Source organism: Blennius ocellaris (genome assembly GCF_963422515.1).
Source record: "Blennius ocellaris genome assembly, chromosome: 8".
NCBI classification, from domain to species: Eukaryota; Metazoa; Chordata; class Actinopteri; order Blenniiformes; family Blenniidae; genus Blennius; species Blennius ocellaris.
Genome location: NC_137657.1, coordinates 21,791,247 through 21,814,861, shown reverse-complemented (window position 1 = coordinate 21,814,861; position 23,615 = coordinate 21,791,247). Strand labels below are relative to the sequence as shown.

Here is a 23,615-nt window from a genome sequence, read left to right as displayed (position 1 = left end):
AATGCATTTATTTTGAGTTATATGAATCATGGCAGAGATAAAAAAAACAAAAAAAAGCAAACAAACAAATGTTATCTGTGGCTATGGCAGAAACAATATAAGAGGGGAGAGGAAATGGACTAAACCCGGCTTTACATTCATGTGGTGTGTGGAGAGTTTGCTCCCGACTGAGAGAGAAGAGTGTTTGAGGGGGGGCTTTTAAACCGTCATCAGGTGCAACTGATTGGTGAGTTGATTGTTGATTGGACGTCCTGAAACGAGCGTCCAGAGCAGGCTGGCTCTCAGACGTGATGGATGAATGTAGCAGGGAGGGCATTGGGGCAGTGTAGGGTGCTGCTCCCGGGGGATTTGGCTTCGAACTCCCAAACTCCCAAACCATTTTATGTAGTTTTTTTCCCCCTGGTTTTGGCGATGCAAAGATAATCAGAAAGTAGCATCTTTGTTTTTAATTCAATTCACATCAGTAAAGCATACAAAATTCATATTCCGTAAGCTTGTAGTAAGCTGTGAAGGCAACACAGTTAGTATGACCACGAAAACATTGTTTTGAGTTAAATACTTCCGACAGGTTTGAGCCTATAGGTTTTGCATTCATTACCTACAGTGAGTGAGGTTATTATTCATCCAATTAATGAAATGTAAACGTGAGATTCCCTTAAGAGTAACACGAGCGATAGTCACAGTCAAGAATAGTCACTTGGGATCTGCTCAGGAAACATGAGGCTGTGTTTGTCTTTTTAAAGCATGTTGTGCTTAATAGTTTGAAAACCTATCATATCCGCTCACAAGGACTCTTAATGCCAAGCGAGTTGTAAAAGAAGTATGTCTTGTGTTTGTCTCCTTCCAGAGGGAGTGTGTGAGATCTGGTTGACCAGCGAGGACACCGGGGCCTACGGCAGAGATATCGGAACTGATCTGCCCACCTTATTGTGGAGACTAGTCGAGGAGATTCCTGAAGGGGCCATGCTGAGGCTTGGGATGACTAACCCACCCTATATCCTGGAACACCTGGAGGTATGAACCTTAGACACGCACAGTCATGTTTTCATCGACGTACGACATGACTGACTTGTATCGACTTCCGAGAGACTCATCATGAGTAAGACTTTCCTAACTCTGATGTTAACACATAAAATACACAACTGGGATCTGAGTCCCCTCGGTGGAGCTGTCTAAATAGAGTTATGTTCCCATAAGATGAGCAACAAACGCTGATATGCTTCAGTTTTTCACTCAAACGTACCATCAATGGTAATAAAAAAAATAATAATCTGATAAATGAAACAAAAATACTTAAACACTCCTAACTTTTTCTCCGTCCAGCGTTTCTCCCAGTTGTCTCTCAATTCCTGTCTGTGAACAAACAATATTGCTTTGCCTAGATTTAATAAACCAAATGCCTTTCTGGTTTGCTTACCAAGCAGTTTAGCTGCAGAACTCATTCTCCACTCATTAGTTCATTCTCTTCTTCCCCTAATGAGTCAATTAAGGGCCATTGTGTCCTCTTTAGCAACCTCATTTTATCAGTCATTATTGTCTTCCCTAATGGAACAATGGACATTGTTATCCCCCTTTTTTTTTTCTCTCGACCCCTCGTTCTCCCTTTGTGTGTTTGCATGCCTGTGAGACACATATTTTTAATCATTTGAATCTGTTTTTTTCCCCTCCACCAATTTAAGTATGTGTTTTTTAGTTTATTGTTTCTCAAAGTGTGTCAAGTAACATAATGTGTTCTTAAAATGTCCAACCATAGACCGTTAAGCTTCAGCGTCAGGACAATTGACTGTGGAGAGTAGAGAAAGGGAGAGTTGAATGACAGACGGGTGATTTGGATGCAGAGTAGCAGTCCATTGTCTAATTGCCTTCCATTGACCAAATTCTATGGATGTATAATGTATGAGGGCTCCACAATGCCATGATTAGTTAAAAAAAAAAAAACTCACCATTGCAGATTTCCAGATGATAAAACGGCACACCGCTTCTCAATTATAAAAAGCTAGTTTATTTTTATGCCAACACTAACAAGCTCACGTCACAGTGATCGACTTATGTCCCTGCAAATCAGTCCCCAATTACTCAGTTATGGCTGTTCAACAATATCGGGAGTTCAGATTGGCCTCATACACAAATCTGCACTCTTAGATTCTTCTTGATAAAGACCCGTTGGTCAGTTTTCAGACACATTATTATTACTGTGGAACTATTTTAAGTAGTATGTTTGAGAAGGTAAGGAGGGATTGATTTTTACTCTCGGGTCCATCTTTCAGATCACCAAGTTGGCTGAAAATGTTCGCCCGCCAATCAAGCCAATATTTATCAGGAAAATTACCAGCAGAACGTCGCTACCAAGCAGACGGCAGTGCCGAGATTTTTAAAGCAGATAAAATATTATTTACCTACATATTAGAGTTTGGAATAGTGAGCAATCCAACCAAAATCCATATTCCATACCATTCTGTCTAACTTTTGGTTGTTGGGAGGGGGGCTGGAGCCAATCGCCCTAAGAGTCGCTATATAGTGTCAGGTTTTACCTTATGACAGCATAAGATTCATCTTACGTAGACGAACTTTAGGTAAAGCTAATCTTCTTCCGGGAATGGAGTAAAACTTAATTTGGCATAAATATGCTTTAGGTCTTGTGCCATCCCATGACGGCCCTTTCATGCAGTCAGGTTGTCTTCCACAATAATTTAACCTATTTGATCACAATCATTCGAGCTTTTTGTTTTTCTGAGTTGTTCTGAGGCTGAAACTTGTTCGTCTTTACCCAAGTTTTTCTGGTGGGAATTTTGTATTTTCTTTTGTTTAACAAAAAAAAAAAAAGTGCATTTGTAGAATTATATTTGTGTTTCCTGGCATGCAAGCCCTGATGCATCGATCTTCTGGCAGCGTGGTTACTTTTGTGCGCACATTTTGACGACAGATGATCCATGGAGTGTTTTCGAACGATGCGCACGGCTTTCATTACAAACCTTTAGTCCAGCGATGACTTGATGTTGAGACCTCTCTTTGCCTCGGATAGAAAAGCCTGCTGACACTTTCACTTAGGTCTGAAGCCATTTTTCGCTGTACTTCTTATCGAGCAGTGTTGTGCTTGAATCGTGAGGAAGAGTGCCATCTCGATGTCAGCTTCAATGAAAGGTAAACCACTCAGGTGCACAGATCCTTTTGTGAAAATTACACTGAACCCGCTGCTAAAATATAAGAGCTCCCCACATAAAGTACATTTCATATGAAGGCATCTCATAAAAGTGACATATTTATACAATTCCATATAGCTGTACCGGGCTGCATGGATTTGTAGTGGGGATCAATGTCGAGCCACATTGACAAAGTCCACAGATTCATTCTGGATTTGGGACCGTTCTTTGTTTAAGTTTGCATATTATCCAAATCTGCGCAAGTCTTCTCCAGTAGCCTAAAAAAGACATATTTGAAGGTGGCTGTAAATTGCCCGTAGTTGTACAAGGTGAGTGTGTGGTTGTCTGTCTCTGCTTGCTCTGTGACGGACTTGTGTACTTTGCCTCGGGACGTAGTTATCTGGAATCATCTCCAGTCCAAGCAAGTTTAAATTAGTGGGAAAGAAGACGGATGAATATTACAGTAACTTGACTTGAGGTATTCCCACCCTAAACTCTTATAAAATGACTTGAAATAAGTAGAGGACATAGATATTAATGGGGAATGGGAGGACATAGGGGGCAGAAACAGGGGAATGGTAACCTAGAAAAACACGAAATGCTTTCCTTTTTTGGTTTCAAGACAATCCTGGGAAGTTCAAAAACAGATACTTTGAATCAAACAATCAAGGATGATGGAGATCATAGATAAATGAAACGAGGGCAGATATTTAAAAAAAAATAGATAAAAAACGGGGGATGAAGGCCTGGGGATAGAGATGAGGGGTAAGAAGGATTGAGAAAAGTGCTGTGGGAAGCAGCAATGGAGGTTGTAATTAACCAGGGGTTAATGGAGGTGGCTAATTGTCCCCCACATGTATAGGTAGGCTTTCTGCTTGGCTACATTACAATTAAAAAACCACCCTCCTAATGATAGGGAATAACAATTAACTGATAATTAGAAATATAGTAGGAAGACACACTAGCGGTGGTCTGTGTGTGTATGTTAAAGAATCATTTCATATGGTAAGGACCCTTTTATTGTTAACGTCAATGCACTGAATTGAATTATATCTTCTTTTTTTTTTTGCTTTAATTCCTCAGTCAATTAACCTACATAAGGAAAGATAAGACGGCTCCTCTTTAAGTTATTGTCTTTTGTTGCTCCTGTCCCCTATTTACCCTTCCTCTCCTCCCCTCCTCTCCCCTGCTTCACTGCCGGCCCCTTTTCACCCCGCCCCATTTCATCTTTCTCGTCTTCCTCATAACATTTCCCCTCACTGAAAATCCTTATCAACCTGAAATGTGAAACACATTTTTTTCGAGATGCGATGAAAGTTTTCCTGTACTTTCCTTGATGTTTTCACAAGGATTTTTCCCTTTTGGCTGCTCCCCTCCACGGTGATCTGTTTGGCATGGCAGAAGTTTAACACCAGATACCCTTGATGATTTAATCATTAAAAGGATTTGAACCCTATCCTCTCCAGGCCATCACTGCCCCGTCCTTGATATTATGTTGTTCTTCCATTGTTACTTTCCCCTCTTTTATCATAATTTTTTACTTTCATCTTTCTTTCTTTGTAAATCATCATATTTTTCTCATCTTTCTTGGAATTTTCATCTGTCCCTCCTAATTACCCTTGTTACATCTTTTTTTATCCATTTCTTTTCACGACAATGGTAATCACAATGGTAATCACAGCGGTAATCACAGCAATCGGTTGATGATGATGCTGTTGATGTTGATGATGATGTTGATGATGATGATGATGATGATGATGAAGGTCAAAAATAGAGATATATTTTTCCGTCATCTTAAGTAAAGGCCAGATGATATCCTGCCGTCCCTCCCTTTGAAGAACACCGGCACTTATATAACGCCGTCGTACTGAATGGCCGTGATTGAAGCTGAAAAGGCCAAGTAACTTCTCCACTACCCCGTTAAAGATCACCCTCTCTCACACACACTCACAGATCAACACTTTGCCTCTGTCTCATTCCTGTCACACGAGAGCACACAATTTCTTCCCGTGTGCGTCCCGTTTTTTTTCCCCCTGACAGACGTAGACAGCCTCATAGCACCATTTGCTGATTGGAGCAGTTATAGGCCCAATCGCCTCTCACGGGCCACTTCTCCCTGACATTTTAGTTGATTGCATTGTGCTGTCAGTGGTTCCTTTCTGAGTAGCCGCACGTGAAAATGTCTTTAACAATGCTACTTTTTGTTTTTCATTTCACCGTAGTTTTTTGTCTTCAGGCTATATTTTTTTTTTCCCCCTCTGCTCAGCTTTCCTGCAGCCCCGTCCATCTATACAGTGAAGCTGTACTTGATCATATAGGGTGCGCCTTTGTGCATACGGATAAATGTGTGTGCGCGGCTCAGCTTTGTGATTGAATCTATCACGCCAGGAGAAACAAGAAATGAGGTGTGAAAGTAGCCTCCATGTATGTAGCTCTCAGACTAAAGATGGATGAAACAAGGATTGTGGGTTCAACGTCCTCCCCAGAGCTCGTTTCACTCGGACTGAGAACCCTCACATGTGCCATTCTGTGAAACAGTCATTACTGCCTGTAACTAATGCGTGCTACACACTGTGCGGTTTGAACAATCTAATAAGTTCACAGCTGGCCCCACTGCATGGCATGAATCTAATAACCTTTGGAGAGGCATGAAGTTTGGCGTGTGCAGATTGCACAACAAAAACACAAGTTGAATTGCAGGCTACGATATACGTGAGTCAACGTGGTATCACAAGAATAAAACATCATAAGCGGGAAGCATCCATTCATGGAAAAGAAACTAACAAAACATGAATAGAGCCCTCGCCCTCGTGGCATTTATGTGTTTGGAGAGTAATCTAAGGGCACGTTCACATTCCTGTGTTTGATGCGGACCAGATTTCTCTTTAGGGACTTTCTGGGAAAGTCCGTTTCGTTTGGGGAAATCGGTTCTGGACTTTTCAAGCAGAATCTGGTCCCCTTCAAAACGCTGGTCTCGGTCCTCTTTGAAACGGACTTTCGAGTGAATCTGAAAAAGATGAGGTTTAAAAAAAAAAAAGCAAAGGGTCCTGTAACGTTTGTTTTCTCCTGGAAAATGTCTCATGTAAAAACATGGAGCAGCGAGGAGGTGGATCCTTTACAAGCGATCTTTCTTGCAGGTGGGGTGAGAGGATGGGGGAGGACGTGGTGTGCGCAATGCATTCTGGGTAGAAAAGAAACTGCTAACCCCGCGAATCAGAAGAAGTAGACGCAGAAAGAAAAAGTTGGGAAAGATCTCACATGCACGATCTGCAGTCTCAATGGCTCGGCAGTATACAAGAGTTTAGCTTACAAAAAATGTTTACGGTGAAGCCAAACAGTGGAGACACGTCCCCTTCCATCCAAATACACAATGTGCCTTAAAGATAAAAGCAATGGGGTAGGTCGCAGGTCGAGTGTAGAGGGCAAAACTCCATGTTGAGAACCACTGATCTAAAGGATGTCCGTCTCATCCTTTTAATCCCTAATAATGAAGCTGTTACACAATGTGCTTAATGCTGACACACACACACACACACACACACACACACACACACACACACACACACACACACACACACACACACACACACACACACACACACACACACACACCTTTTTATTAACTTTCATGAATTCCCTGAATACTAATGAGTAAGCCAGCCCTAACATCTAGCTCCTTTAACTTAAACCAACAAACCCTGAGATGGGCAAAATTGTGGTCCTGTGATGAAAGGTCTGCCTGTTTTAAATTTCTTTCCTCTCCAACTCTGCTGGATTAAATTAATGTGTCATCATGAAGCGCTGAAGACCTGATAATGAGCCGCCTGTTACAAGGTGGCGCGTCGGAGCAGGGGACTCAACCTTGCCATGCATTACCAACAGTGCCCACCTCTGAGCTACCAAAAAAAAAACATGTCTTTTCCTTGGAATTTATTGATTTCCTGTGTGGGGGGCCTCAATTGTTGTCCCCACAGTGACACAAGTAAACAAGGGTCAGTGTGCAATCAGGGTGAGGTCTCCACCAGAGGAAAAGACTGACATAGCCACACACTCCCATCTCTTACCTGCTCAAGCGGTGTGCATCTGTATGGGTACCCACACTCTCTCAAACCATTTTCATTTTAATGAAGCCTTTGGGAGCATCTTCACATTAGAGGCCTAATGTAGCGCTGTGTGAGGGACCGAGTGCCGAGCGAATGCTCACATTCAAACTATTCTGATGTGCCTCTAAATCCTCGCTCCTGACGTATTGCAATGCATTACATTTTGCTGAATTATTGCAGCAGAGTGCGTTTTCAAGATATGGAGATTTAAATTCTCACTAGAAACGGTGCATTTGAACATCAATCATTCCTGTTGCCTTTTAGTGGAGGTGCTTTCTTTTTTTTTTTAAGGTGTAGGGATAAAATACAAAAAAACTAAAATAATGACTGCGATTTGAAACGTGGAACCCGTATTTATTCACTGTTTTTACACAATGTAGATTTGTTGGATTTTGTGCTTGACTTCTCCTGTTGTCAGCGAACAAACTTCTCAAGCGCACTCTCAATATTACACATAAACAACGTGACAAAATACTCACAAATGTGATATCACTGTCATGGTTTTTTACAGCTCACCACCACATGAGTCACACACACAAGCACACACACATGCACAATACAGCGTGACATTCAAATACTAGACCTTTGCCTAATTTCCCTTTTAGAGTGCAATACATAGAATTCAGTTCCACTGTGTGTGTGTGTGTGTGTGTGTGCGTGGTGCTGCAGGCTCGGTTTAGCCTCCAGGGAAAATCAAGTGCAGCCTGGAGTGTTTGAAATGTTGAATACCACAGGGATCCCAGTTTTCTCTGTCTGCTGTTGAATGGGGTTCCCACCGACCGTTGGTGTGTGAGCGCGCGCGCGCCTTTCCATCATGGGGATGGCTTGTAGAATGGTTTTCTCCGCAGACTCCCCTGGGTGAGCCCTGTTAATGTGTGTGGGTTTGTGGATATGTCTGGGTTTCTGTGCTGATGCAGTTCCATGCTGTTTCAGTGCAATCGCCAATGTGATGCTATTACACGACATACAGGAGCATTATAACAAGACCCCCACGTACCCTTAGTGACCAGGCGCCACTTAAACTGTTAATATTGGAACTTTGGATTCATTTTGTTCAAATTGTTGTGAGCCGTTGACCAATTTGAACATCTGCACTGTATGTCCAACTTTTCACTTTAAGAATGAACAAAGAAAAAAGCTCTCACATTTACTTTTCAACCTTTTTTTTTATTTATTTATTTTTTATGTTTAGCTCCTCCACATCAAGGCTGTTCTTACAGGAAGTTACCAGTATTGGCATGCAGGTGATTTTAAGTGTACTTCAAGTAGACATTTTCTTTTCTTCTTGTCTTCTTCCCAGTCTTCACAGCAATGTAAGTGAGTTTCTGTTGTTCCCCTAAAAATAAGAGCTCGGTTTTACAGAAAAATATCATCCTTCATAGTCTAAAAAAAATATTTTGTGCGAGTCTTAAGGTATTTCTGTTATTTGTTAAAAAAAAAAAAATCAGCTCCTCTCTTTAGTACTATCAAATCTTAATTTCCACGTGTACTTTTTTCTTCCTGAGCCAAGATGCTATGAAGTTAGTTATTCTTGACAAATTACAGGCTACTGTTCCATTATAGTTTTGATAGTTCTTCTTCTGTTCTTCAGCAGGTAAGATTTATGGGAGAGTCGTAGAAGACAACACGAATGTATGATATTATATAGGCCACGCAGGTTCATTTAGTCTCTTTAACTGTTCATACATTCCATACTGCAATATACCTTTGCATAGAAGCACAATTCGTTCATTTGATACCACATATAAAAGAAGGCAGAGTGCACCCGGGACAAGTCACCATTCCATTACAGGATAAGCTCAGAGACAAACTACACAACTCACAAACGACTACAGATAATTTAGAGCCACGCAAACACACATGTTGGTTTATAAAATATAAGTAAAAACTGCATAATCCTCATAACCGGATGTATTTCTGATGTCGGAAGTAAAACATTGTGTCCTTCCAAGACCTATATTTTGCTTATTTTGAATTAGATGACAGAAGCACATCTCCAAATAGTTTGAATGAAGGAAAAAAAATGCTGAAACGGTAATTTATAAAGGAGCTGGAGATGCTTCTTGCCCTGAAATTGGTGTGATGGTAAAATATCGCTGAAATGAGGGGCCAATTTAGAACTGGGTTATATAAGCAACGTTACAAAAAAATAAAAAATTGCAGCTCGAACGTTGGAAACTTTCCATCACCATCTTTAGGTCTCTTGTAGCTCTCAGGATTAAACTTAAAACAGATGCAACCATGTGGAAAATGGAAGTGAAGAATCACTTTTCCTCTCTCCTTAAAGAAAATAGGAGCGAGCCAACTGATAAAAAAAAAAAAAAATAAGGAGCACAAAAACAGCACAAAGCAACAAAATGCTCCACGTAGCTTTCAACACTAAGCCTATAAGTAGAAGGTGGTGTGAAAGGGTGAAGTTATTACGGTGGATTGCAGCCAAATCATCTTTCATCTCCTTGCTTCACTTTTCCCATGTATGTTCTTTTCGTAGCTATCTGATCCAAAGGGGGGAGATATCAGATCCTTTGCACTAATCCAGTTAATATAGATTCTTTCTGGTTTATGTTTGTTTCTTTTTCTTTTTTTTTCTTTTTTCCAAGAGTTGTTCAGCCAGAGATAAAAAGATTGTGAGTCTGCTTGTGAAAATAAAACATAGACCTGCTGTGGAGAAACAAAAAACAAGAGCACAGAGACCATAAACAATTATTGTACTGTTCTATAAGCCATCAGAGCTCATTAAGATAAATAGAAACATTCAAAACCTCACAGTTTATTTAGGCCTGCCGGGTTTTTCTTTGAGCTGGATGGTTCATCCTTCTGGGAGCGAAAGCATTAAAGCAGAGCTGCAATTCTTTGCCACGGGGCACTGCTGAGAGATATCTCGCTTCTCACAGCATCATTTTCACTTTAGACTCAATAAACTGTCAGTAGCAGTGAAACATCGGGGGAAAAAAGCCTCTCCCCCTTCTCCACGGGGATTCGTAACGAGAGATCCATATCAGTGTACTGTATAATCACCGGACGAAGCGACGCAGTCTGTTAGACAGAAGCGCTCACATGATAAATGGCTTGTGTGAATGAAAAGTCCTCCCCTTATAGATTAATCCCCAGCTGTAATCAGGTGCCCCGCGACTCAAACCAGCATGCCATCTGCTAAGACCCCATTCACCCTTACAACACACATCCAGGCACACACACACACACACTGTCTGCCATCTTGATTGTGGTCGTTTGGGACTCGTCGTTGTCAGTGCATCTAATGAGACTTGAGTAACGTATTACTATACATAATGCAAAGCGCCGCAGCAGGGAGCACAGAAATGCATCTATCAGTTCTGAGCCAAGCAATTTTATTTCTATGACACATTTCATTGCGAGTGAGCTCATTAAAATGCACACAGCAACAAGTAACATGCAGAGAGGCTTATATATGCTGCAGCAAATCCAGCTTGCTTACGATGGAACTCTGAGGACCCTCAAGGTTCGACTGTCAGCGGGGCTCGCTGTGCTCGCTGCAGTTGCATCAGTTGGAGAAACGTGTGAAGGGAATGCCGATGGCCGCCATTGTCAGGGACCCGGCGGGGAGCAGTGGAAGGGCAAGCGTTGTAGAGTGTCGCACGACAACACTCGCTTCTTCAGCTCAACAAAACTCATAATCCTGGGGGAAAAAAGGGAAAACTTTCATGGTAAAGTCATTAACTAGGTCAGAAACAGGACTGTATTCCAAATGATGAAAGTTGTTTTTTTTCCTTACCTGCACACGAGCATCCAGACCTTACAGGTCAGTTCTTTGTCTTTGGCGAAATGTATACTGTGCCTTTTAATGAGTGGTGCTAAATTCATAACTGCACCTGCAGCTTGAGGATTTATATACAATAAGTGTTTGGTTGCACTTTTGAAAAGAAAATCAATGTTTACACGAGTATCTTCATTTTTTCCCGAAAGCATTCTCAGTATTTGAAGTGTATTTCATTAGTCTAGCACACAGGATTGTGTTGCATCTGACACGGAGCGCTCCCTTTACATTTTTTTATACGTTGAAATTCCTTCTTTCGTGACTCTGGCTGCAGCTCTCATAACTCGTCCACGCCTGACATCAAAACGACATTCAACCAAGCAGCTAAACTGTAAAAGGAAGAGTGTAATTAATCCTTTGCTCCTCTACTTGTTCACCTTTCACAACATTTTAAAAACACATATATTTCCATGTTCCTTTGCATGTTTTTCCTCTCACACCCCGTCTCTGTCACACACGCACATGCAGCAGCCTGATTTCTGTCACCAATCAAGCTCCATTTTCCAACCAAATTAATTCTTTCTAATTTGGAGCTTCCAGCGGTCAACCCCCCGCGGTGCTGCAACCGAGCTGTGTCTGTGTGTGCGCTCACGCGCGCATACGAACCAAAGAGGGAACATGCTACAATAGATCTTAATTGAGAAGACGGACTGCAATCAGCACATTCTTGTAGGAAATCATTAAATCATTTTTTTTTTCCCTCCCCTCTCTTTTTCCTTTCCTCCTCCTTGTGGTGATTAGCGTAGTGATGATAGCATTCTGATTGTGTCCGTCAAGAAAAATCTGACATCTGCAGTCTCTCCAGCTCTTTCACAGACGGAATGAAAGTGAGAATGAAGCGAGGGCGGGTGGAGCAAAACAAAACTTGCCAAATGCTGTAATTAATTGGGGTCCCTTTAAAATGCAGCCCTCTTGGTAAAAAAAAAAAAAAAAAAAAAAAGTGTACGAGCCGGAGAAACAAAGGAGACAACTGGCAGACCTGTGATGTCAGTTTCTGTGGAGGAAATTCGCTCAGGCTGAACCGTATCCAGAAACTGCTCAAATCAGACGTCACTTCACAGTCTTACAACTTTAAATTTCCTATTATAGTGATACAGTTCATACAATTTATAAGGTAATATGTATTTGAGCCCAGTGGAGCGTTGCCTTGATTTAAGCTGTAGAGCATCTTTGATTAATTACAATCAAAGTGAAGCATCTCGAAGTGCAGACAGGCTCTTATGTCTGCCAAGTCCTTTTAATATAAGACGTGTATGCAAACAACGAGGATAGAAGATTTGTGGCTTGGGGAAAGAAAGAAAAAAAAATCTCTTTATAAGTTGTTGTTTTTCCATTTGTAATCACATTTTACTTTAGCTTTATTATAACAGAACACAAATTCAACATCAGCTTCCATGTTATCGAAGCTGCAGGACTCGCTGTACCTAAAGTGTTTGTGTAAATCTTTCAAAGGAAACTGAAGGTACCCAGAGTCCTGAAATCCTTAGCGATTTAATTATAGACATAATATGTTTTTTTCTTTTTTCCCTCTCACCATTTTGATCTGAAATGGGGACCCGCATGCTTCGGTAAAAGCTCTTGACTCTTCAGACATAAAGGATCCCTACTGGAGCAGCCTTGAGTCTTTGGCCCCGAGATGTAGTGTGTGCACACGATGAATTCTCCGAGCTGCTTTTCTTTTACTCTCCCAATATGAAAAGGAGGAATGGAAAAATAAGAGGCCGCGTATTGTAAAAGGTCTGGAATGAAAAGGGTGCAGAAAGAGGCAGGAATGTTAATGGAACCTTCGTTTTATTCAGAGCTGGCAGCGATCATTCACCAGAGCCATCAGAGGGATTGGATGCTTTCCTCCTTTAACATTTCCCTTTATTTTAGTATTTTATTATGCTTTAATTGACTACATTTTCAAGCAGCATGAAAATATTTACAGAAATTACATTTCTGGCCACAAAATATTGACTCGCGGACATTACTTGTTAGCAACGCTACCATTTCCTCCTCCGTTTAACCATTAATCAACAGAAATGGAAATTGTTAGACTTGGTACATTTATGTCAGAATTGCAGCTTAGCCACAGGCTAATAGTACGGTGATGTTCGAATGTTTGAATAGATTGTTTACTTTTTCATGATAGATCGATTAAAAAAAAAATTTTTTTTTGCTTCAAGAATATTTGATTCAAACTCAGATAATATTTTATTAGGTGTTTGGTGGTAATTATGTTTGTGCATTAAACCTTTGATGAGCAGTGGCAGTTTGCACTCATTCTCTATCCTTCCCTTCGTGCTTCATCAGGAGATGGCGAAGATTTTGAATCACCCGCGCGTCTACGCCTTCCTCCATGTTCCCGTGCAGTCGGCCTCAGACAGCGTGCTGATGGACATGAAGCGGGAGTACTGCATCGACGACTTCAAGAGAGTGGCAGACTTCCTCGGAGAGAGGTAAGACGCCATGTGGGCTCCTCCTGGAAGCTCGCTCGAGATGATCATGCCGGCGGCACAAAAGGCGTCGAGCGTCCCTTTGTGCGTCGGAAATCCAGCTGGAACCGTCTCCTTTTCGCGTTGGAAATATGCACCACTTTCCCTCGACTGAAAAATCACAATAAAACAACCACATTCTTTGAACGCGCCTCACTGCACGCATTCTTGACGATCGTCATTCATATTTCGCTCATCTGAGCGAAATATCTTCCATCGGCTCTGTAATTATCAATCTTTATTGCAGACATATAAAACAAGGACATACAAGTACATAAGTCAGAATTAGAAACATTAAAAAATTATATAGGAGGCAACACTAAACTGTGCATATAATGCTTGTGTTGTGTTGTCTGCCTTCCTATGGCAGGTGATTTTTTTTTCTCCCACTTTCTTTCTTTCCCATCTCAAAGAAATAACCTCTTTAATACTCTCCTCAACTCTTCCTCATCCCTTCTCTTTGACATGCAAAACTAAACATGGATGATGAAAGTTTTATTTCAGATGTGAATTACATTTTTTTGGTTATACAACATGAGTTGTTTTTTTTTGTACTCTATATATTTCTATTATCGTCTGAAAGCCCTTCATAGCATGAATGTGGAGGTAAAAATCTAACTTAACTGGTATCATTAAGTTGCATTTGTTGGTTTTTCTGCATGTTCAACATGAATTAGTGCAGCTGCTGGACAAATTAAGTATTATACTTGAACATTTACATTATAAGGATTCTGTCACTACCATTGTTTTGCAATTTTAATGAAATATCTGATGTAAAGTATATTATTTAATTCCTATTTGTCTTCAGGCCTATTGCCCAGTAACCAAACCGTCACTGTTTACACGTGTTCAAGTGAAAACAGAACTCCTTTGTAGCGTTTTGGGTAAAACGCCCAAAAATGATTTAGGTAAAGCAGAGCAGTCACCTCTCCTGCAGCCGAACAATAAAAGTCCAAATTAAATTTCAACTCACACAAACACAATAAACACAAATCTACTTCACCAAATAGTCCATTTTGGATGAATTTCAGATTTCCCTGCATTTCCAAACATATTGCCGTCAATGGCTGATTCACAGGCAATAACTCACATTTGTTGAGGATTGCTAGTTAGAGAATTTGACTCAAGTCTGGTGTTTCAGGTGGACCTGCAATACTTAATAGAGTCTTTCGTCAAATGTTGTCTGCATCATTACATTTCTCCATTTAGGATTGCTATGCTGCTGAAGCTTTGTATTTGGAAAAAAATGCATTTTATTATACTGTTCTTTGTTCTCTCTGTCAAATCAGCAAGTGCAATGCTTCATCTTACTTTTTACTAATATGTGGCATTTTAACCTTTAGCCTGCAAGCTTGAAGTCAGTTTGCTGTGTTTTTCACTGCGGTACAGTCGGACGACACTACTGGCTGAGTTAGGTAAACCTCGCAGCCAGTTTGCTTTGAATAGTGATATCGGTTTGATGATTACAAAAAATCCAGAGTTTCTTGTTTTGAGATCAATCAAACTTCCATGTTGTTACTGACTTTACAAGTCACGAATTTAAAGGAAAGAAAGAGAAGGAAAAATATTTAGCTTTTTAGTTTATCTTCATTCAACACATCCTATTCATAGTTACCCTGAACTATGCACACGGGGAGGGGTGAGCTGCTGCCCACGGAGCTGGTTGGGGTCAAGGGTCATGCTCAGGCACCAAACAGTGACCGGGATTCTAACCCGTGAACCTCTGAATAGAAACTTGGTTCTCTAACCTCGAGGAGACCGCAGCCCCTAGTCTCTTACAAACAATCAAGACAACTTTTTCCTTTCAGCAGCTCAAAAATGTCACTTTTCCAAAGGCGGTGCTAATTTGTTCTGTCCAAATTTCTCAATGTTGCTGCGGCGTGTCTTTTCTTTTACTGTCACATTCATCAGAATATCACTTTACAAGGTGAAACAATTCAAAAACAACAACTCAACAAACAGCGCTGAACAATCGAGTCCTGATTCCTCACACACTTTTGGGAAATGTGCCTCCAAAACACACACACACACACACACACCCTCCCGATAGGGCATACATATATAAATATAGCCACATAATACACAGGGCCTGACCTTGGATATTGCCAGAAAGACAAAAATGTAATCTTTTACTGAATGAAACATAATCTATCACGGAATTTGAGTATGATTAATTATGGCGGTGCACATCGGAGTAGAGGGTAAATATAGAGCCGATGCTCTGAAGTTGTGCCATGAGGTGGATTCATATGAAAATGAGTTTGTATCTTCAATCTCTAGGTATGATTATAAGATTTAGATATATGAAAACATGTTTATGTATGCAATGGTATATTTAAGCATGTTTTTGCATTCGCCAGATGACAAGCTCTTATTTTTTTTCATCCAGAATTAAATGGCGACATACATGTTTTTGGGATGAATACAGTGCGGGGCTTTTCTGCCTCATTTGATTATATACTGTATGCGGGAGATTTATGAGGTAGAGAGGTTAAGCGCTTTGGGGGGAAAAAAAAGTGAAAACATTGTGAATAAGCATGGATTCACACTAGGGATACTCCAATATCTGGATTGGGCACATTAGATAGTTGAACATAGAGACACTTGTTAAGAACCTTGAATTATGTCTGTTAAGGTCTCAATTCTAAATAATGACATAGATGTTCCTATTATTAGTTAAATGGACATGCATGTTTTTTTTTGGGGGGGGGGCGTATTTGCAGATTTTGTTTTGCCTGCATGGAATTTGCTCTAAGCGGATGAGATCCATGTACCGCGGCAATCAATAGATTTCATGTCCATGTTTTATGTGGGTCAACGTCAAGCCATGAGCTTAAATATGAAATGTAAATCCGGGTGTGATGACTTTTATTCGGGTCGCTGTACAGCTATCTACATTTTAAACTCTGCCTATTTAACGATATTCACAGAGGAGCTTTTCCACGTGTCGCCTTGAGTACTGAAACAAGAAACTCGTGAATGTGGGATTGTGTGTGCACATGTGGGATATTTATGTAATTTGCGAGTCACTCTGACTCACTTATACTTCTCCCTCACTACCTCTTTTTCCACCTTCTTTCCCACGTCTCATTTATATCTCTCTATAACGCTGTGCAAACCCAATGTAGTACATATTACCTTTTATGTCTATTCATTTGACCTTGTATTGCTACTGATTCTCATTTGTTTTTTGATTGTTGAACAATCTTGGAAGGCCATTTTCAAGCAAAACTGTCTATTATTTGACTTATGCTTTATACTTTGTCATTGTCCTGCTCTTTCTGTGATTGTGCAAAAATAGGCCAGCACGTTCAGGTCAGTAAGTTGTAATCTCACCTGGCTGTCACTCAAGAATATCCTCAAGCTCTTTTTAAACACTGAAAACTTCAGCTTTTCCTCTAAAGTTTGTCTGAAAATTGAGTTTTGTGGACCATTGCGGCATATGTTCGTATGTCTCTGCTGCTCTGGTTTATACCCGGTCTCATTGAGTTGTGTTGTTTAAGTTTGCATGTTCTTCTTGCGTGTGTGTGGATGAGTGTGTCACTCAGGGTTTGGATAAAACAACATGAAAGATGGATGGTTTCCACTCTATAGTGTCTCTGTTTTTGTTTTTCAGTAAAACTCTTAACATAGAGAAAATAACACACACACTGGACACACAATGAGTACCAGTCTGCAGAAGCACACACACACACACACACACACACACACACACACACACACACACACACACACACACACACACACACACACACACACACACACACACACACACACACACACACACACACACACACACACACACACGTACACACGTTTAGTACCTGCCAAGTATAAATTACCTTTTGTGCGAGCCGTTGTTTCCTTGTGAGTGTGGTTGCGCAATGTCTGGCTTCTGTTTCATAAACACAGATTGGAATAACGAGCAGGTGATGTGGGCTGTTTGAAATCAATAAGAGAACACAAACAGGGGCCTGACCCATTTGGCTGCAGTGGAAAGAGCTGGGGCGCAGTTCAGGCTCTGGGAGGGAGGCCAACTTTTTAGACAAGCCAGGAAACAGCCCTCTGTGTGTGCGTGTGTGAGAGTCATTGTGCATGTGTGTGTATTAGCTAAGAGGGGATGTCCATGTTTGAATTAGTATTATTGTGCAGTTTGCTTACTTTGGCACCAGTGTAGTGAGCTTCAAAATGAAATGTGGTTTTACCAGCACCTCCATGGCTAATTAAAATATTTGCCTACTAAGCTGTCTTCCTTATTAACTCTTTGTACACAGAACAATCATGTGTATCCATTCAACCTTTCTATGTTTTCTACATAGTGATATGTATTGTTGAACATTATACCAACGAGATCTCTGCTTTAGCGGTGTTGGCCTATTGATAACCTTTGTGGGTTTTTTTGGTCTTGTTTTGCTTTCAAACACCTAAAATGGAAAGACCCCACACCATGCTCGGTGGGTGGTCTTGTGTATGCAATGAGTCAGACTCACAGGTGACTCTTAATGTAGGGAATTTGTTGAAGCATTTGAAGAGAAGTAGAAGTGCACCTTGTGCAGGTGTCTGAGTCGAGTTGAAGCCTTTTCTGACTCGACGCCGACAGCAGGAGAAAAACACGTTTCTCCTTACAAACAGGTTAATGCCAGCAACACAGCAGAGGTCACAAGGGGTCACACTCCCCTGGCTTTTCTTATCAGGCAGAAAGATATACACACACTATACCTCAGACCTCCATGCTTGACATCCGTTCATGGTCGACTGTCTTGGAACTGCATTATGAATTCAGTTGGACATTTCTTCTGTCATTTTTGAAACACTAATTGGTTTTCTTTATTTTCTTTCACTTGACAGATACAATAGTTTGCCTTTTTTTCTCCAACTGTGAAAAATTATATTAGCAGTCCAGACCAGCATTAAAGGGCAAACAATGGCCGGGAAAGTCACAGTTGGGAATACAGTGCAATCACTGGTCCTTCTACACAGTCTTTGGCAATGTGTAGGAGTTTATGACTGCTGCTATTTAACACTGGAGTCCTTCTCGTGCTGTGTTTTTGATCATTTAAGTAAATCACAGTGCTGTAAATTCACAGTCATGAAGATGAAACAGCTGGCAGCATTCCAATATGAAAACCTGCATGGAATCTAGTTTTACATTTCTCTTTTGACACTTTTATTGAATTCATACCTTCTCTTTCAAGAGGCCTTAAAGAAGTTGAATTATGTCATAATTTAATATGTACAAGAATTGTGACTAAATATTTTTAATTCGAATTAGAAAGGTTCCTATTTAATTCCTGACGCCTCAGTCAGGGCCTCACTGCGAGCGATGATGAGCTTCGTTATTGCTTAACATACGTGGGGACCAATAGGATAGAGGCTTCAGTCATAATCTTACAGATCTACAGTACCATATATATAGTATAGGGGAAAATAGTGCTGGAAAACAGGAACAAACAGAAAAAAAAACCTTCTCCAAGCCCTTCAGAAGCTTAAATGCCCCCAGTGGGATCAAGATGAGCAGCTTTAGATCCTGCTGTAACCCATCCCTGGTTGGAAGAGCAGAGTGAAAGAAGGCCTGTTTACCAAGCTCAGTACGTACTGGGGGAGTGCTGAAGTTAATCAAGTCCGGAGTCCGTAGGCTTGGACTGTTCTGGTGGAGTAGCGTGTGGGACGATCAACATAATAGCAGCAAACCAGGGATGGATTTGTAAATGAAGATATAGCAGTGTAGAAGTTTGCATATGGATAATGATGTCCAGTTGACCAGAGACTGTAATGATGTGTGAGGGGTTTCGAGCCTGTTGTTCACCTTAAGCGTGCCATGATAAACAGGGAAAGCACCTTAAATTAGTGTCGCCAACACCACGAGCACCAGCAGCCAGCATTGCATGCAAGTTGTTATCCACATGTTTCAGCTGAATGTGGTTGAGCATTGCAAATCAGGGGAAGGATTTTGTGCCAGTTTTTTCTTACACAGTGTGCGTGCTAACAATATATCGCCAACTTCCCACCATGAGGCTGATGTTTAATCACTTCGCCAACTAATTACACATATTCTTACTTTCTATATAAATAAACTAATCAAACATTACACAGAGAAACAAAAAGTTCTTCACAGTCATGACTTTGTCAGATCTAATTGCAAATGTTCAATATTTAATGCAAGTTTATGAATTGGTGAAAGAAAGTCATAATTATGGTTGTAACAGTTAAAAAAAAGGGGGGTGGGGGGGGTCTTTGGGCAATTTGTTCAACTCAATATGCCATGTGGCCATGTGCCAGTTTTGAACCTTTTCGACATTTGGAGTTTATATAAATACACTTTTTTGAAAAGTAAATTGCTTACGTTATTGTTCAATGTGATTTCATTTGGGTGTTTTCCATTTTCAATGCAAGCTGTGTGCAGTTATTTTAAACAGATCTGTATTTCCACTCTTTGTTGCAATATTTGGCCCAATTCCCATTGTCGAGTTTGCGCCACGGTGCTCTCCACTAAAGTCACGAGTGGAAAAAAAAAAAACAAATTGCATTAAGTATGCTCTCTTTTGAAAAACATAATAAGACATTTTGTGATAAAGGAATTGTTTTCTGCCATGAATAATTCTAACAATCAGTAGAATAATTATTTCATTAAAATGGTTAATTTGTTCTCATCTGCCAATACAGGCCATATTTTTCTCTCTCTTTTCTCTCTGCTTCTATCAATTAAAATCATATAATGAAGTACAGTCTTTATGTAATGATGTATGGAGAAAATCCTATTATGGTGGAATAAGGCTGTTAAGGAGCGAGCGAACGTGGTCAGAGGATTTTCCACAGTTGTTTCATAGTTTGCTGTAATATCTGGGCAGATTTTCCCTGAACTACTCTCGAGGATTAAGTGTGTTTGAACCGCAGGGACCAGAGATGAAACGCCGGGAGAAGAATAGTTATGTGCCTCTGAGTTGGGGATTGGTTGTGTATGTGTGCTCAGCAGCAGAATCCAGCAGTTAGAGTGTTGAACTTGAGGGCTAGTTGGTTGAGATACCATACAGGGATTAATGGCAGGGTACAGCTGGGCGCTGAGTGGCCTTTAGTCCTTCTTGGGTATCCCGTGGGTTGCTGGGTTTGTTTCCCCGGAGGTTATGTGTTTGTGACCTCCAGAAACCCTCTGAATCTCGGGCTAAAGACGTCCTCGCCTCAAGGAGACACTTCCACTTATATGCCTCTAAGCCACCGGTTCATTCTCGAGGCGTTTAAAATGACTCTTCACAGTGTCTTTGGAGTTGAAGCGACATTAATACGGAACGCTAAGCAGAGCCTTATTCTCAGAACTGTTAACGTTGGCATCCGCTGCTGTGGAGTCTTTTCCAGTTGTTTTCCCAAAGCAAGGAGAATTTGCATAGGTCAACAAGTGATTAATCTGCGCCTTGTCAGAGGCTGACTGACTGTAGTGACCCTTGACATGACCTATAGGATCCCTGTACTTCCATCCAATCTCTGTTTTGAGCGTTCGGTTACCATTTCGCCCCGCTCCGGTCCATGTCACCCATGAATGTAATCACTCTGACCTTTAGCATGGCTCCTCTCCCGAAGAAGCCAAACAGCAATGCATTTTGTATTTTCCTGTTCTCTCTTTAAGCATGTTTGGCCTCTTCAGTTTCACCTTCAGCTTCACACTGAGGACCAGCCCACGGTTCAGTGGACTCGTCAGTGATCAATTCAACTTATTCATACTTAAAAACAACAAATCTGATTTTACATGTGAGTTAATTCATGCATTTAGCACACACTAAAATATCTTGGTAGTTAAAAAAACAAACACATGAAATTTAATTATACTCAAAGCAATTTATGTCTGTTTTACAAATTGTCTGTCAGTGGTGCTGTTTTCACAATGCCCTCTCTTCTGGTTATTACCTCCAGAGAAATACATCAAACATTAGCTTGTTCAGACAGTGTTTTTTTTGTTTTTTTTATGATATGTTTTACCTGAGGGCTGCTGTGGCTCAGGTGGTGGAGTGGGTCATCTTCTATTCCCCTGGTTACCAGTTCGACATGATCTCTGCTGCCCATCTAACAAAGTGTCCTCGAGCAATACTGAACCTCAAGCTGGCAGCCCTGTTGTTTGTAGTGTATGATCGGGTGCGAAAGCCTGATTTTTAAATTGCTTTGTGACTGTTTAGGTAGTGAAGTCCGTGTGATTGTAAATCTCCTGCATTCTTTATCCATAAACGCTGTGGTTTATCGCCTATTCTTTTTTATTGGTCCATCCACTGATACAGATTAAGTTTTTATCGTATGATCAGATAACCCTCACTCAGAGAAAATAAAGTCATATTCCTAATAAAGAGTCACCAGGTCACTGCAGCTATTGTGTCAGGATTGTTATACATTTAAAGACCGACGCCATGGAAATTTTTCACGTACCCAGGTGGGACTCCCCCTCAAAAAAAAAAAAAAAAACCATTGGGCAGTTGGTCAGTTTTCTTTTCAACACATTACATCACAAGTCCTCACTTAAAGAGACCAGCTATTCTCTATAAACTGTGTGACTTCACACATTTTTTAAATGTGCAGCTGGCCATATCTTTCTGGCGATTCATAGAAATAAAATGCATACATTGTATTCATAAAACACTTGGCTGATTTCTGGCTCTTGTATCTGGAACTGTGAGAAATAATGCTTTTTTTTCTCTTCCCCTTTATGTGGAGCATTTGGTTGAAAGAAACAAGTGACCACGCAGTCTAAAGAGGATTTGACACCAAAGATGTAACACTAACACACCATAACTTTACTATAGTGTGTTCAGCTGTTCAGAGTACAAACATTATATTTCTCACATTTACTCCTACTTTGAAACAGTTGCATCACAGTGTCTTTGTTTTGTTTTTTAAGATTTGGAAGTTAATACATAATGCAACGAATGAATGAGATGAGAGAAAAAAAACGTTATGAGAAAACACAGTAGGGGCGCTGCAGTCTGGGACAGAGATGATATCCATTTTTAACCAAATAATCTAACTGATTGCTTGGGCTTCCTCATACTACCGCCACATTTATGTGTTAAAAGTGCAACGTGCCGCCAGAGAGACGCTGTGCCTGTTGACTCAGTGTTTCACTGATAAAACCATGTGTGTGCACGCGTGTCGATTTCTCTTGAGTGTAGCAACTGCTACTCGCTGAACAAACAGGTCCGAGACCAGTGTGTGTGTGTGTGTGTGTGTGTGTGTGTGTGTGTGTGTGTGTGTGTGTGTGTGTGTGTGTGTGTGTGTGTGTGTGTGTGTGTGTGTGTGTGTGTGTGTGTGTACGTGTGTGTTAGTCATCTCCATTAGTCACGAGAAGTGACAGGGTTATATCAAACTTTCATGGGTTACTGCGAGACACACGCATCAGTAGCGTGACTCCACTTTGTGTTTGTGTGGAGACTTGTTCTGTTTGTAGTGTTGGAGATACCTTTATTGGCTCGCGCACACACACTCTTAAGAGTTTAAGGTATCGGCAGGGCTAATGTTTCACTGAAATAGAGGGCGGGATGGGGCAGCAGCTCCCTTAAGGCATTGCCTCAACGGCAACAAAAAAAAAAAACAAGTAAGACTTGTAAGGAGGGAAAAAGTGAGGGAACGAAAAGGAGGGCAGGAGAGGCGGGAAGAGAGCAGCGATCGAGACAGGTTTGCCGCGATAACCTGCCGCACTGGCGCGACTTGTCAACACCCTCCCCTCCCCTCCTCGCCTCCTCCCCTCCTCCCTCCTCTCCTTTTGCTCCAGCTGATGATTCAGCAGGTAAAGTAGATGAAGCATTGGGTTTCTGTGCGTGTGTTTTGACTCTCAGCCTTTGATTTACAACTCCTTTTGAAGCACAGCAGACACCTGAGTCGCGGGGGTGGGTGGGGTGGGGGTGGGGGGGTCAGAAACCTCAACAATTATGAACACATGGATCTTTCAAACTCACCATTCAGCACCTCTTTATACTTCAAATAAGGATTTCCACAAGTGCTTGGCAGACTCATAAACTGACACGCAGAAATGACTAATTAAAAACTGAAATAATAGTAATTTGGTAATAATTACAGGGCTGTGGTACCAATAAATCCCGCGACTCAAAAAGATCACATTTTCACT

At 41.0% G+C, this 23,615-nt stretch overlaps 1 protein-coding gene across 2 annotated transcripts in view; it reads left to right on the top strand.

The window, feature by feature from the left end:
- Nucleotides 1-23,615, top strand: part of cdkal1 (CDK5 regulatory subunit associated protein 1-like 1) — a 253,720-nt gene that overhangs the window by 145,427 nt on the left and 84,678 nt on the right. For both annotated transcript variants that reach the window (XM_080501478.1, XM_080501479.1), the window contains exons 9-10: nt 848-1,014; nt 13,335-13,480. In XM_080501478.1, coding sequence (XP_080357604.1) covers nt 848-1,014; nt 13,335-13,480 — 313 coding nt within the window. The remainder of the gene's footprint in view (nt 1-847; nt 1,015-13,334; nt 13,481-23,615) is intronic.